Here is a 15560-nt window from a genome sequence, read left to right as displayed (position 1 = left end):
TGACGATCGTATGCATGACTTATAAAATGAAAAAAGACTTACAGACATAATTCTTAAAAAGTGGGTGTCTAGTCATCACTCATTTATTTCAACTTTTTCAGTACTTTTTTGTGACGATCAACCACAATCAAATTTGGGCTCATTGTAATGTGTGCCGCTTTTCCATACACGTGACAAAAATCAATAGATTTTAAATTTTCCACTACTGTCACTGTCGGCAAGAAATACGTTTGAGATCAAAAACATTGACAGATACACATTTTCATCTAAAATCAATTGATCAACAATTGGCAGTGAATACTAACTGTTGAAATTTAGATAAGCTAAAGACAACTTACTATTATTAACAATGTCCAATTCATTTGCTGTTGGTCAGAAGCAGTGCTTTGAGTTCAATAGAGGGATAGGTGGTGAAAATGGGGATGATAAAAAAAACCAGTGATTTGAGCCCAAAACTGAAGGCAAAACTATGCAAGGGATCATTATGTGAATATCAAGTAAGCATTTTCAGTGTTGGATTTTTGATCTATGTACAAAAAAATTGTAAGACTCTTTGTCAAGTAATGAATCTACAATAGCTCCAGTCATCTCTCTATTGCTTTCCTAAAAAAACGTGATTCTAGTTAAAATGGTATCAAATACCTTTTCATTCAATCTAAAACTGTATTTCTGTTTGCATGAAGAACTGAACAATGATATTTCTATCTGACTCAGTATTGTATTAAATTTTGATTATCTTTTGAATTTCAATTTCAATAGCGTTCTCCACTTGGTCTTTTCCAATGACCCTGATCTCATCCAGTATGTCCATGTGACACCGAGTAATCTGTCAGATCAGCATGTTCTTGAGATAGGGTAGACCATAACTCTAAAGCCGGCGTGCTCTAGAGTAAGACCGGCCAAATAGGTCGGTCTGGCTAAGTTAAGTTCAAAGATGAACATTGGCCGTTGATTATAGAAAGGTTAGGAGAACTGGACCTTGTTTCAATTCTGAAACAGGAATCGTCCATAGATGCAGCCATTGACGAACTAGTTTCAGTTTTTGAGGAAGTTTGCTCTAATCTAGCAATACCTGAATGTGTTTCCACGGGTGGGACACGGACAAAAATTCCAAAACATAGGAAGACTTTGTTCAAAAAGAGTTGCAAATTAGCAAAAAGGCTGAAGAGCACTTCGAATCCAGTAATTGTGGGTAGCATCCAAAAAAGTTGGATGTAGTTCAGGGTAAGATTAAGACCTCCATCGAATATGACCAGTTACAAACTGAGAGTCAGGTGGTTCAGGAGGTCAGGTCGAATCCGAAGGCATTTTTCTCTTATGCGAACTCTAAGAGAAAAATGAAACACTCTGTTGGGCCTTTTGAGATTGATGGGGAAGCCATTAGCAATGGAGAGACTATGGCTAACATGCTTGGAGATCAGTTCTCCAGTGTGTTTTCAAACCCACTGAGTTCGGAAGCAACAGCTCATTGCTCTGAAGATGAGTCTGTTGAGATTGACAAGGTTAGTCAAGTTGAGCGTTTAGATGATCTTGTAGTCACAGATCAAGATGCTTTAGCGGCCATCAATGACTTAAGGCTTTCAAGTTCTCCTGGTCCTGATGACGTGACATCTCAGTTTCTGATGAGATGCTCACTGGTTCTCGCTCCTGTTTTCTCGTACTTGATGCGTTGCATCTTGGAACAGGGCAAGTTTCCATTTTCACTAAAGTTAGCTCATGTTGTTCCAATTTTTAAAGGGGGAGATAAGTCGCTCCCCAGTAACTATAGGCCTATTTCTCTCACTTCGAATATTGCGAAGGTGTTTGAGAAGATCATGAAGTTCAAACTTGTTGAATTTCTTGATATGCATGAAGTCCTTCCTCCTAGCCAGCATGGGTTTCGAGCACATTTTAGCACGGTTATCCAACTGATTGAGCATTTAGAGCAGGTCATTGAGGGATTGGATAGGCATGAGTCAGTTGATGTTGTTTATCTTGATTTTGCCAAGCCCTTTCATAAAGTAGATCATGACCTTGTGCCTAACAGATCCAAGACAAGGTTCTCAATTTGATAAAAAGCGACATTCATGATAGGAAGCAAATTGTTAAGGTTGAGGGTTCCCTTAATGACACACATGAAGTCAAGTCAAGTGTTCTCCAGGGCTCCGTTTTAGGCCCCCTCCTTTTTATAATATTCGTTGCCCCGCTTCAAAAGCTTAGTATTACTGCCAGTCTCTCTGTTTATGCTGACGATACAAACGTAGCTTCTTGTCGGAATGGCCAAGATTCCACTAGCCTGGCAAAGGACCTAGAAATAATATATTCTTGGGTTACTAAGAGCAATATGGCCCTGAACGGAATGAAATTCCGCTCAATGACCTTCGGGTCAACTCCTTTGAATACTCCACTCGTAGATAATGGAGGTAAAGATATTGAGCAGGTCTCATCTATGAAAGATTTAGGTTTAGTCCTCCAAAATAATGGAAAGTTCGATGAGCATATCCAGTTGATGGTGAGTAAAGCTTTTCAAATGTGTAGTTGGATATATCGCACGTTTGAGTTCAGAGACAGCATCACGATGCTAACTCTGTTCAAGTCGATTGTTCAACCACATCTTGAATATGCTTCACCCATTTGGGTTCCAATGTGTTCAATATTTTTGCAAAAGGTCGAACAAGTCCAAAGAAGTTTCACTAGGAACATCACAGGAATGAGAGAGCTCTCGTATTGGGAGAGACTAAAAAAGTTGGACTGTACAGTGTTCAGAGAAGGTACGAAAGGTATCTGATACTGTACGTCTTCAAAAGCATCCATGAGCTTTGTCCCAACCCGGATTTAGGGTCAATTCTAATGACCGTAGAGGCTTAATGTGGGTATTGAGAGCACCTTCAAGTCCTCGAGAATCCAGGCTAGTTCGAACAATGAAGTCCACTTCCCCTCTTTCTCGGGTTCCTTCATTGTTTAATTTGCTTCCCTTTTAATATTCATAGGGAATACGTAAGCTTTGTTGATCCGGTAGCAACTTTCAAGTCAGACTTGGACAAATTTTTAGATAGCATTCCAGATCAACCCTACATTCGAGGACTAGCTCGGTCTGCCAACTCAAATTCGTTGGTAGATCAAACATCATATAAAGATTGAAAGGTAATAAATAGACGAATTATAACCTTTCATGTTGATAGTGCTGGGGATTACATTCCCTGTAGTGGTTAGAAAAGCCCGTGAAAAAACAATCCAAAAATACTTGGCCAAATCCTCTCGTGTGTTTTGGGCTTTCCCCAAATTTCAGACACCCAAACAAGGCTAATCCGAAAGGCTGTCTACTAAGGTGAGGAAATGCTTGCTTCCACACTCGAAAGGTCTGCACCGCTATCTTTGAACGAGCACTTAGGAGGTGGATTGGATGCAAGAGACTCTTTTGCCAGTGATGGGCGATATACCGGGTACCTGACGTAACTTGCAAGATTCTTCCATGGGCTCGATCTCAGTTCGCATACGAGGCCAAAAAATAATCGAAAGCACGGCCATAGGATTGGGTTATGCCCTAATAATGACTGATAAGAATTCACTGTGAATAAGGGTAGTATTTCTCTTAAAGCAGTGGACGGAAGCACAATCAGTTGGGAATCCAGGACAATCAGAATTTCCTCAATCGGTTAATTGTCCAACACTTTGTCACTTTTGCGGAGTTTTTTTACGATTTTGCCAAGAGGATTGTACCCGTCCAGTCGTTAGCTCTGCATTCCATCCCCGGACCAATGGTTGGGCTAAAGCAGCCTTCAAAACATTGAAAAATCTTGTGAAGAAGCATTGGATCGACGGCAGACTTGATCATGAAGCATGGGTTGCTTCGCCTTTGGAAGGGCGCAATGTTCCACGTGAAGCCAGGAATTTTCCAGCCCAGTGGGTTTTTCGTCATAGGCTCAAGACCTGTTTGCCTCCTCACCCCTCTACGTTACTGGGATATGGCGACGATCGAACGTGAGCCGTGAAGAGGCTCTAGAGAAACATCATCTCTTGCACGAGAAGGACAAAGATTATCACTACCGTTGCTCTAAAGATCTCGATCCACTCACAATCGGTGTCAATGTACGCCGACAGGATCCCATAAACAGGCTTTGGGACAAGATTGAATTGTCTTCTGCCTTGTCCAAGTTTAAATTAAAATCCCCTATTGGTTGAATCTGCCTTTCAGAGGGATTTGCTTTGGAGATTAGGTCAAGGACTCTTCAATAATGATAGTGGAGATATTGATTATTTATTCAGTACGTTTTGTCCATGAAGGATTTAGGTGTAGTCCTCCAAAATAATGGAAAAATATATAAACATATCTTGTTGAGGGTTCCAAATGTGCGGTTGGATATTTCGAGAGAGAGTATCGCGACGCTAACTCTGCTGTACACTGTGGTCAGGTACAATTAAGACTCTGTAAAAATGGATTATATCTCATCTTATGAAATTTCTCATGTATAAAAAAAGGTTTGTAGATCGGGCACAAAAGATTGAACTATTAGCTATTAATTCATTCTTCGACATATCCGCCTTTGGCAACCATGAAAGCTCAAAACCTTTGCAGCTCCTGACCCGAACCAGCGCGCACGTTTTCCTCTGGAATTTGTTTCCATTCGCGAGTCAAATTAGACTTGAGGGTGGTAATGTAAGGTACAGACATGCCCCAGGCCCTTTGCTCCAAAATAGTTCAGATGGCATAATCCAATGGATTGACATCAAGGGAGTTGGAGGGGGGGGCACAAAGACTTATCCCAAAAGTCGGGCATAAGGTCCTTGCACCACATTCGAACCCATTTTGCTCTGTGAAATGGGGATTCCTTCTATAGAAAGGTCATTCGTTGTTCTCATAAATGTCCTTGACCCAGGAAAGCACTATGTCGCTCGACATATCCAGATAGACTGCTTGGTTGATCTTGACCCCCTCTTTGATGAATGCCAAAGGTGTTTTCTTGCCATCAAAGGTCATTCCTGCCCATACCATTGCCGATTGTGTTTTCTGCCACTGAAATGATGTCCGAAGCTCAATTGAGATATCCTGCTTCTCATTAGCTAAGACCCGGGTGTGATATCGCGTCTCGAGATATGATAGGTAGGAACCTAAATATATTTAATAGTATTATATGTAGGTACATAGTGGTCAAATATATATGTATACTAACCCCGGCAGGAGTCTGTTCGAAGGTCTGACCCCGATGGTCGTTTTCGATCCAATGATCGCACAATCGAGAACTCTGTTCCTTCATATGGTATTGAGGTTCTGCCGGGAGTTGGTAATGAGAGTAGGTTGGGTCGTTTTCTTGTTTTTGTTGCGTGGCTGGTTCCAATGTGTCACCGGGTCATTCTGATGATTGTGTGTGGCTTGGATGGTAAGTACTTTTCGTCCGTCTAAGAGAATTGGAGGGCGCGTGCTCATTCGCAATCGCTTGACGATTTCCATCCCACGGAGCAAACGCTTTGTCCCAGAGGCTTGTGAAAGCACGTGTCGACAACTCATTTGGTAAGGAAACAATCCCAAATCCTTCCTGACTAAGGTCGACATCGTGGTTATGCTGACAGACTCCTCTTTGGCTACCTGTATCATGGATCGGGCAGGATTTATTCACAATTTCGCCTTGATTCTCCGGACAAGCTGTGGCGTTTTCACTAATTTTTCGTCTCCTGGACCTTCCTTGCAGTCTTACCAGTGGCCTTGAGCTCAGAAATCACCTTAAAGACTGTTGCTCTTGATACAGTGGCTTTGAGAAGACGAGCGATCTCTGAAGTTTTCTTCCCTGAACTGAATAGCTCCAAAATCAGATCGCGTTTCACTTTTTCGGAGTCCATTCTGGACAACTCTGCGATCTTTTTGGGATGTGATCAAGTATAATCGATGGTAAACTAGCAAAGGTAGTATATGGGCGAGTCATTTTTGGGTGGGATTTACTGAACGGGCAATGCATACTAGGGCAATGCACACTATCATTCAAAAGTTTAGTCTTAGTTCTATTTGACCACGGTGTAATAGTCGATTGTTCAGCCACATCTTGAATATGCTGCACCCATTTAGGCTCCAACTAGTTTAGTAGGTTTGCAAAAAGTCGAATCGATGACACCCTCATCAGTGCCAACAATGTCAAATAAGCATGAACAATTTTGAATTTGCTCCTTCAGTACAGGTATGCAAAATCATCTAGCTCGTTAAGGGTCTGGTGTTCTCAAAAATCAGTATACTTGTACAAAGGATAGTGTTAAAAGTTAACAGGATGGGCGCTGATAACGGGTCTGTCGAATGATTTATGTTATTTCTCCTCTTTTGACCCTCTTGTGTACTCTGTCAAGGCTTGGATTCCAATTGCCCCTTGAACTCAAAAAGAATTATATTTCAAAGTAATGCTCAACTACCAATGATTATTATCAATTACAAGAGCAAGAGCTCGAGTGTGACGTCGTCTTCTCAATTGTTTCTCCGCCTATTTCGTGGTCGTTGGTTTGATCGGCTTGGGGGACGCGGATCACTTTCAATATCTTCATCTTCATTTACAGTTTCATTAGGATTATCCCGATCCCGACCGCTTTGGCCTCTATTTCGGTTTCGATTCCTGTTCCTGTTCCTATTTCTATTATTTGATTCATTTCCTGGCACTGAATCTTCGTTGGAATCATCCGTTTCGTCATCATTCGAATTCCATGGATCAATATGACCCTGGTCGCTGCCCCAAGAATTTTGTGGGTTGTTTTGATCCCGATCCTTTTGGTCGCGGTTGGGTCCCTTGCCACCCAGGTCAAAGTCAAACCTTCCGGGATCATTCCACGAGTCTTCATTAGAAACGTAACCAGGATGATGATTAGGCCCCTCATCGTTGCTCATGGGAGGGAGGGCTGGACACCCAGATCGAACTTCATGCTCACAGGAGCATTTTGCTATCCGATTCCAAAGCCATTGCCCGAGAAAGGGATTGTACTCGCCTCTCAAGAGCGATTTCGTTTTTCCATCCGTTCTCCAAACGACTGGGCTGACTTGATTTGACGGACTGGGCATTGAATCTTGACCCATTTGACCACTAGTGGTTCCCATATCCGTTTCCAACTTGACATTCCGTGAGAGGGTTTGTCCCAAGATTAGTTCGCAAATCTCCATGTGGGATGGTTTTTGTCCGCTCATGCCTCGGATTCGCTTCTGCTTGATGGCTTCTCCTGCAAAATAATCAGAGGTATTCCGTCGATGGTGTGGCCTACTGGTCGCTGATTCTTTTCACGAAATACGGACCTTGAATGCGCTGGGCCAAAGTCAATACTTCTTGCTTCGCTTCATTTTCCATTCCATCTAGATAACCCTTTAAAGCTTGAAAAAAGACAACAGCATTCACATCTTGCTCTTCCAGGGATTCAATAGCCCTTTCCATGGCCTCTGCCACGTGGCCCAGCACTTCATTCAACGTGTCCATATCCAATGGTAGCGCTAATCGTGAGGCATAGGTACTCCAATCGTAACGCTCCAACTCATCCATCAATACTTCAAAGCTTTCCATTTCGTTTGGCAGGGTGATGAATTGCTGTTTCATAATGTTGGACACCACATTTGCCCACGAGGAACGCAGCTCCAGCGGCATCGAAGAGCACAGCTCGCCCTCGGGACTCTGCTCAGGGGTCCAAATCATCATCCGAATGCATTTCGAGAGCTCAGTGACGAGGTTCAAATCATGGAATTCCTCACCTTCAATGACTAAGGCCTGAGCCCCAAAGGCTAACATCAGAGCTGGAGTCATCCTATCCCCCATGCCATGCTCAGGATAATCCGCTATTGGAGGAGACTCGTCCGAGTTATTATCAGCTTGACGGCGATGTCGAGTATGATGCCTAGGGCTCATATGAAATTGCCTTCCTCCGAGAGCGCTAATTACGGTATCAGTTAATTTGTTCTTGAGATTGGGAGTCTCGAGAATCACGTTCATGGTGTCCAGCATCGTATTGAGAGCTTGAGTCAAATTGTTCTTGTCAGCTTGGCGGTCTTGGTTCGTGTTTTCAAAACTGGTCACGATTGACTCGAGCGTTTTTTCGACTTGGTTGAATATGGACGTATTAGAGCCTTCCATGGCGTTGGTGATGGATCGAACGGCATCGCAATTATTGCGTACATCATGGACCACCATTTTTGTCTGTATGTTTGCTCTCTGAAGAGATGTTACCCTGCTGACAAAATGTTGATCGAGGCGTCGGAAGCCGTCCTTTCGACCAATATATTCGATTTGACTATGCGTTTCCATGGGACCATTTCGCAGAAGAGCATTGTCCCCTAAAATTGGAATTTTGTGAACGAACTGTTTGTTAAAATAATGTTCAACCATGTACAGTAGTGCATGTCCTGGAAATTTACCTTGCGTTAAGTAATCAGGCAGAGCTAAACAGTTCGACTCCTCCATCTCCATCATATGATCCCACGCCAAAGACGAGTTGCAATCTTGTGATATTGGGAATACCGCAATGTTGTTCGACCGGTTCATGTCAGGAATCTCGTGGAAAGGATCCAGGATTACCACGAGGAACGGGTTCATGCAACGTGTATCCAAGTACCGGCTCTTTGAGGGGATTCTAGTCGCTTCAAGATCCAATTCAAGACCCGAGGATCTAGTGATATTGGGCAATTTGCCGGTTGTTTTCACAGACGCACCATAGACGGTTCCCGTATGAAGAAGGTCGCTGTGAGTAATGAAATACATCCTTTTGGTTGCATTGGCTAGAGTGAAGTTGGTTTTTATCTCTGCCAAAATCTGCAAGAAAGAGGAACAAAAGCCCAAGTCTGTGAAGCTTTCCACGGTATTTTATTTATATATGTTTTTATCTACCTGATTCATAGGGACATTAGTGGAATTTTGATTCACAAGATGCCAATCATTGTAAATTCCAATGAACACCGGAAACGCTGACAAGTACGAGGTGGACTCGAAATGATCTCCATTTTCTGCCACGACCTGGATGGAACTAATGCCTAATGAGCGAAGTGGGTTGATTTCGCCGGGTTCAAGCAATACGGTCTCATTCGTCCCAGTTGAATTCGTGTTAGTTACCACCAAAGCAAGGTCCAAATCGGAGGGTCTAGAGCAATTCAAATGACCAAGCCTGGCACTATAGTCTAAAAAGGTCTCGGTATTATCCTTCATTATCACGGTGATCTCTGCACTTCCACAGGGGGCGTCGTCGGGAACTTTGAGTGCCCCCAAAGACAGAACCTGGCCGTTCAAAGCCATATCACCCAAAAGGGTGAAACCTGGGGTTCCGTTAACGTTGTCTGGCCATGGCAACCCCGTCATTGTAGCGTAATAGACTGAGAATGTGAATCCATAGCCTGTGGGTGTGTCCAGTAAGTTGACTTGAAGATTGGAACAGATCCGAGATAGTTCCATGCCCCTTTCAAAACGCAGAATCTCGAGGCCAAGCTGGGTGCCGTTTCCACAGTGAATTGGGCTCAGATACAATTGGGAACCCCAAGCTTGAACCCAACAGGAATGGAACAAGTATTGGAATAGAATATGTCGCACAGACACCAGCATATTTGGGTGATTCAAATGCCCCATCATAACTGATACAAATCCTCAAAGGTGGGTCCATTATATAGCAGGTCCCTTAAGCATGCCATACAGACAAGAAAGCCGAACTACCTTGGTGCTCGAACATTCTGCCGAGTGCGGGCCTCATCTCAAGCCTTAAAAGCCTTGAAGGCCGTCTTTCTATGGACAATTACCTCCGTTCACTAATTATGATATCAAAACACGTTGATATGAAGCATGCCGACCTATGACATTGGAATAGCAAATCTTTCAGCTATTTGATGCTACTTACGTAGAGCTTTGACCACCAGTGGTAACGAGTCGAACATTGAGCTAACAACGGCTGTTCAAATAATAGAAATAAAATTGGCAATAAAATGCAGGGTAAAATATGCAAAAATGCACTTATTTCCAATTTATTTTACTTTTTTTGAAAGAGACAGTAGCAAAGTAATGAAGCAACAAAATAACATGGTAATCAAAAGTTCAAGAGCATGTCAAAAAGGGGTACACAAACTTACTGTTTAAGCACTCTAATTTACTAAATGATTATAGCAGGCCTTTTTTATTCAAAGTGCGCCACACAGACGAAAGCCAAAAAGGTTCAAATGAGCTAGGTTACTAATAAACTCTAAATGATGCAGGTAATTTGAACATAAGTAGCTTGTGTCATGGCAAACCATTTATACAAGGAAAAAGAATAAAATCAATGAAAAAGCTTGTTTGTCCTAGCAAAAATTGTGAAAAATGCAAAAGTATGCAAACTACCCAGAGTTATCCAAATAATGCATTTGTATCATCTGGACAGTCCTGGCGATAACCAACTGTTACGGCGGACAAATCTGACAGGGGACAAAGATTCGGGGAATAATCGTGCCAGTGGACAAACGATAGTATCTTATTGGATGGGATACGGTTTGCCCCCGTGACCCTTGCCAATATACTATTATCCACTGGTGCGATTGTTCTCCGGAACTTTTGTTGGTGCAAAACCCACTTGTTCGTTGCAACTTTTGTCATCTTGACAAAATCCTGCGTCCTGTTTGATCCTGTGGAACATAATCCCAAAAATATGATTTGTTGGGACGCATTCCTGTCAACTACCTGAGCTTTTACCTGCTTTGAAGGAGGAAAAAGAGAAAAACCAGAATCATTTAGCTAAAATCAAATTAATCAAGCTAAAATCCGGGGGACAAACGTGAAGGGGGACAAGTGCAATGGTGATTAGGTGTGTGGGGGACCATTTTGGGGGAACAAACCTACCAGTGGACAAAAGTCGTTCGAGTACTCGTAAGTGGCGAGCACTCAACGACCACCCGAGCCATTCAGGCCCATAACCCAGCCCCCTTGTACCGTCTGTATGGATGGTTGGGCATAATTTGGGAATGGCACACACTATCGGGACGCTACGGGGTTTCATGTTGAGTTTTTGTAACACCCAATATGTGAACACTTGTCTTTGAAATAATTCTTTGTTGCTTGCAGATATTGACAAAAGGCCCATGCAAACTTTTGCTTCTTTCATCGACAACCCTCTGCTGTATTCGTAAAGTATGTACGTAGATAAAGGGTTGCCACGGCGATCGTAGGAATTTGTCCCCGAAATGATGCATAATGAATCAGAAGCCATGCCTTGTCTATCTTTTCAAAAAGTGACGGAGATGTCGATGGCTTAACTAGATTTTCGCATCAGACTTCTTGAAATCCACCTATGCTTAAGTCCTCGACCTCATGCACATTTCCATGAGTATCAAATAAGGTTTTATGTAACACGTGCTCCGGAAAACTTGAGTTTAGGCTTATTCTGAACGTATCTTCCAAGCTATTCTTGATAAAATTCGTTCCACATATTGCTTCTTCTATTTGATGAATCATTTACGTTCAAATAGGCCTCTGTTTTGCCCTTGGGAAGTTCACAGACCAACATGCAGCAAACTGGTAACTAGGAAACGAACCAAACAGTCTTGCGAAAGAAAGTCGGGCCTAATATCAAGGCCTTCATCGGATAGTAGAAAGTGCGCTCTTGAGTTCAGTACCTGGACCTCAACACCCGGGCTCTAATCAACGTTGGGTTGTTACCATTAGAGGTATAGGAACAATCATGGGTAGGGTGGGACATGTTGATTGTCGCCATATAGCCCACTTCAAAGTGTAGTTTCATCGATTTCCATTTCTCAGTGCTATAACCACGAGCTCATCTTTTTAATCAAATATACAGTATACCAGCCGTTTTCGATATTTGTCAACGATTTAGAACCTTCATTTGTTAAAGATTGCAACAAGATGACCGGGAATGATAGGATGAATTAATATGAGATATAAGAGTAGAATGTCTGAAATTCATACCCACTTTCTGTCATTTATGATCACAAACACGTGCTAATTCAATACGCACTTTCTTACATTGTCTGCTGTCAAATGATACTTTGATTTCAATATGAGGCCACAAAAAAACTCGGTTTCCATGGGAATGGTAAAAGAGGGTGATTAAGGTTATTTCCATGATCACAGTTTTATGTATGGGGACGTTTAGGCAAGCTCTGGCAGGTTCGTTTGCTTGCTGGTACCAGTGTCAGCGATGCAAGTTTGGAGCTTCAAACATGTTTTTGAGAAGCTGACTCTGCTTTCACATTACTATATGAGGCACGGTCAGCTTCGTTAAAACCAGTTCGAAACGCCAATTTTGCATCACTGGCATTGGCAGGCAAATTTGTTTGCTGGTACCAGCGCTTGCCTAAATGTCCGAATTGCGTCTTCAATGATGAAAGGAACTCAAAGCAATACAAGACTTGCTCAGTTGGTATTTGGTTACTTAATTTGGTATTGGATTATTAAAGGTGACTTTGATGTGCTACGGAATTATCTACTTTGAACAATTACACAAACAAATATTTGGAAAATTGGCCCTTACTGCTCTTACAAAGGAATTTATTATTATTCAGAAGTGATTCGTATACCCGTTTTTCAAATTACTAGCTATTTATCACTATATCGCTATGTACTGCAACAAGTGACAAATTATTAAATGAAATGTTTTTTTCTTTTGCGGACTTTCTTACCGCTACTGGAAATGTGACCCCCAGCAGTTCAAGACGGGAAAAGGTAGGACACCTGTCTACCTGTTTTTCTTGATTTCAAATTCTATAATATTTGATCCACCAACGAATTAGAGCTAACAGATCTGGCTAGCCGTTGAATCTAGACGATTTGATCAGGATTTTTGATGGTAAACTTGTCCAAGTCTGACCTTTACTACGAATAAAAACAATAGAAAAAATGAAGCGTCTTTTTATTTTGATAGTATTAAAGATTACTTGCCATGTAGTGATAAGAAAAAAAACCAAAAAGTGAGGAAAATAGGAAAACTCTTGTAACTTGTTTTGACGTTATCATTATCAAAGACGTGGTGTAGTGGTTAGCGCAGCTTCCTAGCATGGGAGAGGTCACCGATTCGAATGTCCTCCCTGACCTTTCTCAAGGAAACTTTTAGACGCTAACCACACCCACAGACGGAGAACCAATCTGATACCGGACTTGAAACTGCCTATCGGAATTTGGACTTAGATGATGCGACGGGTGGCTTCACTGGCCGGGCGAGGTGCACCCTCCGACCCTAGCACCCCCAACCAAAAACTCATTTGCAAATTTTGCTTACAGAAACTGGGGAAAGATGGTTACCATTCCAATGAGAGTTTAAAAACGACAAACATTGTCTGATTTTTGAAAAGAAATCGAGGTTTTTTTTATTTCATGTCCACAAAATTTGGTTAGGCCCTAATTGTGATTGCACAGACAACGAGACATAGTTTGAAAAATGTTTTCCACCGCTATCTTCTGCCTCTAGGTCGAACCTACAACTCACGCTTACGCAGTAGGCTCACATTGTATAAAACAGGTATTACGGATGTCTGGATCCATAGAACCACGCACCCTTGAGCACCGTATACCTTATAGTACCTGGCTTTCTTTGTTGTTTTCTTGCTTATGATGTGGACGATTCAAAACATTCCTCGCAATCTATTACAGGTTGAATTGCGTGGTCATATGCATCATGGAGCAAGTGAGCGGATTAGTACCATCTCGATTTCTACTGCTCACTTCTCACTTGTTGGTGTCCTTAACGATTTATCTTTCACGCGACGAAAATGTGCTTGCTTGTTTGCCTCTTCATTACCAAGACCAAGACTACGCTCGAATGGATCTACTCTTGTCCATAGGCCTGCTATTCTCACTTGTTCTGCTTCTGTTTGAAATGGCGGGATTCTTGGCCGGGATCTCGACATTCGTGCCAAGCGTGACCATCGTCTCGATCATTGGACATGCTGCAGCCTCAATTGCCCTTTCCTTTTTTGCACTGGATGTTTGGGAATGCGGTCTCTTTTGGGTCATCTTCGTATTTTGTAGTGTCCTACCGGCTTCGGCGGAGTTTGTCCTCATGATTGGAACGCTTCGGTTGAATGTACTGAGTTAATAGAGCAAAATAAACCAAATGTGGCTAGATGTCCTGAGGTAATATCTTCTTTCTTCTACCAGTTGCCGGTGTATGAAAGTGCTCTCAATGGTTCATGGCTAGACTCCAACGAATTCTGCTCGACATGCAAAGAACATTTTTGTCGGAGTCTATTCATAACTAGTACAGTGCACTCTATTCATGACTATAATTGGCCTTAAACCCCGGGTTGGGATGAAGCTCAAGAATATTTTTGAAAATGCAGTAGCAGAAACCTTTCGTACCTCCTTTGAATACTGTCCAGTTCCAACTTCAGTAATCCTTGCCAATACGAGAGCTCTATCGTTCCTTTATGTTCCTCGTGAAACATATTTGGACCTGTTCGACCTTTTATAAAACAACCTGCTGAAGTAATTGGTGCCCAAATGGGCGAGGCATATTCAAGATGTGGATGGACAATCGACTTGTACAGAGTTAGCGTCGTCTTACTATCTATGGACACATAAGTGCGATAGATCCAACCACGTTCAACTGGATTTGCTCATCGAACTTTCCATTATTTTGGAGGACTACACCTATATCCTTCATGAATGAGACTTGCTCAATGCCTTGACCTCCATTGTCTAAAAGTGGGATGTTCAAAGGCCTTGACCCAAAGGTCATGGAGCAAAATTTCGCTCCGTTCAAGGCCATATCACTCTTGACAACCCAGGAGCAGATTCGATTTAGGTCGTTTGCCAGGCTGCTGGAATCTTGACCATTCCTACCACAAACTAATTTTGTAGCATCAGCACAATACCATCATCGTCATAGTAAGCTTTTAAAGCGGAGCAATAATCATTACGAAAATGAGAGGCCTCAAAATGGAGCCCTACGGAGTACCTGATTTGACTTCATATATGCCACTAAACGAACTTTTCTACCTTAACGATTTGCTTCCCAACATAAATGAAGCTTCTTACCCAATCGAGAACCTTGTCTTGAATCCCATGACGCCTGTTCAACAAAAGGCCATGACAACATCAATTGACCAGACCCATAGATAACTTCATATATAGATCGATCAAGGGCGCTGCGATCGCATGTTTTCCTCTCAGCTGTCGCTGGTAGAAAAAATGTTTCATTCGTAGTCAAGCTACTTAGGACAACTATGGTGCAAATTTGAATCGTTGACGGCTCGTCCAAATTCAGAGTAGAAACCCCTAATAAGACTCGTTGTCAAGCAATTGCTCTCGTCCAGCACGCCTCATAAAACGGGCTTGAGTAAGTTGTCTGACCACATTTTTAAGAACGAAATTTTGAAGAGGTTAAAATGGGGCTCAAGTTAAAGTTTTCATCCATGTGGTGGAAACACTTAATTGAAACGCAAGGAACAAGCCTGGGTTCAGGCTGACCTCCAGAGGTGTCGGAATTACCTTGTTTACGTATAGGCGCAATCATGTCGCCCACATTCAAGCACATTGTTGGGAGATTAAAACGAAATTCCAAATGCCTCATCATTGCGTTGCAATTTCGGATACATTTTGTTACACTTTCGAGATTTTCGAGATGCGATGCTAAACAAGGGCAATCAATAGAGTACATGATTTGCTCTA

The 15560-nt window shown here is 42.3% G+C and overlaps 1 protein-coding gene across 1 annotated transcript; it reads right to left on the bottom strand.

Annotated features, from left to right (window-relative positions):
- Positions 1 to 6329: 6329 nt before the first annotated feature.
- Positions 6330 to 9557, bottom strand: LOC131885151 (uncharacterized). The gene is made up of 4 exons (XM_059233091.1): positions 8814 to 9557; positions 8345 to 8738; positions 7238 to 8263; positions 6330 to 7164 (listed from the first exon to the last, which is right to left on the bottom strand). The coding sequence occupies exons 1-4, from the start codon at positions 9543 to 9545 to the stop codon at positions 6425 to 6427; spliced, it is 2892 nt and encodes a 963-aa protein (XP_059089074.1). The 5' UTR covers positions 9546 to 9557; the 3' UTR covers positions 6330 to 6424.
- Positions 9558 to 15560: the final 6003 nt, after the last annotated feature.

The sequence above is a fragment of the Tigriopus californicus genome, chromosome 8 (genome assembly GCF_007210705.1).
Source record: "Tigriopus californicus strain San Diego chromosome 8, Tcal_SD_v2.1, whole genome shotgun sequence".
In the NCBI taxonomy this organism is placed as follows: domain Eukaryota; kingdom Metazoa; phylum Arthropoda; class Copepoda; order Harpacticoida; family Harpacticidae; genus Tigriopus; species Tigriopus californicus.
The sequence above is the reverse complement of the archived record's forward strand: the minus strand, read 5'-3'. Positions and strand labels throughout refer to the sequence as shown.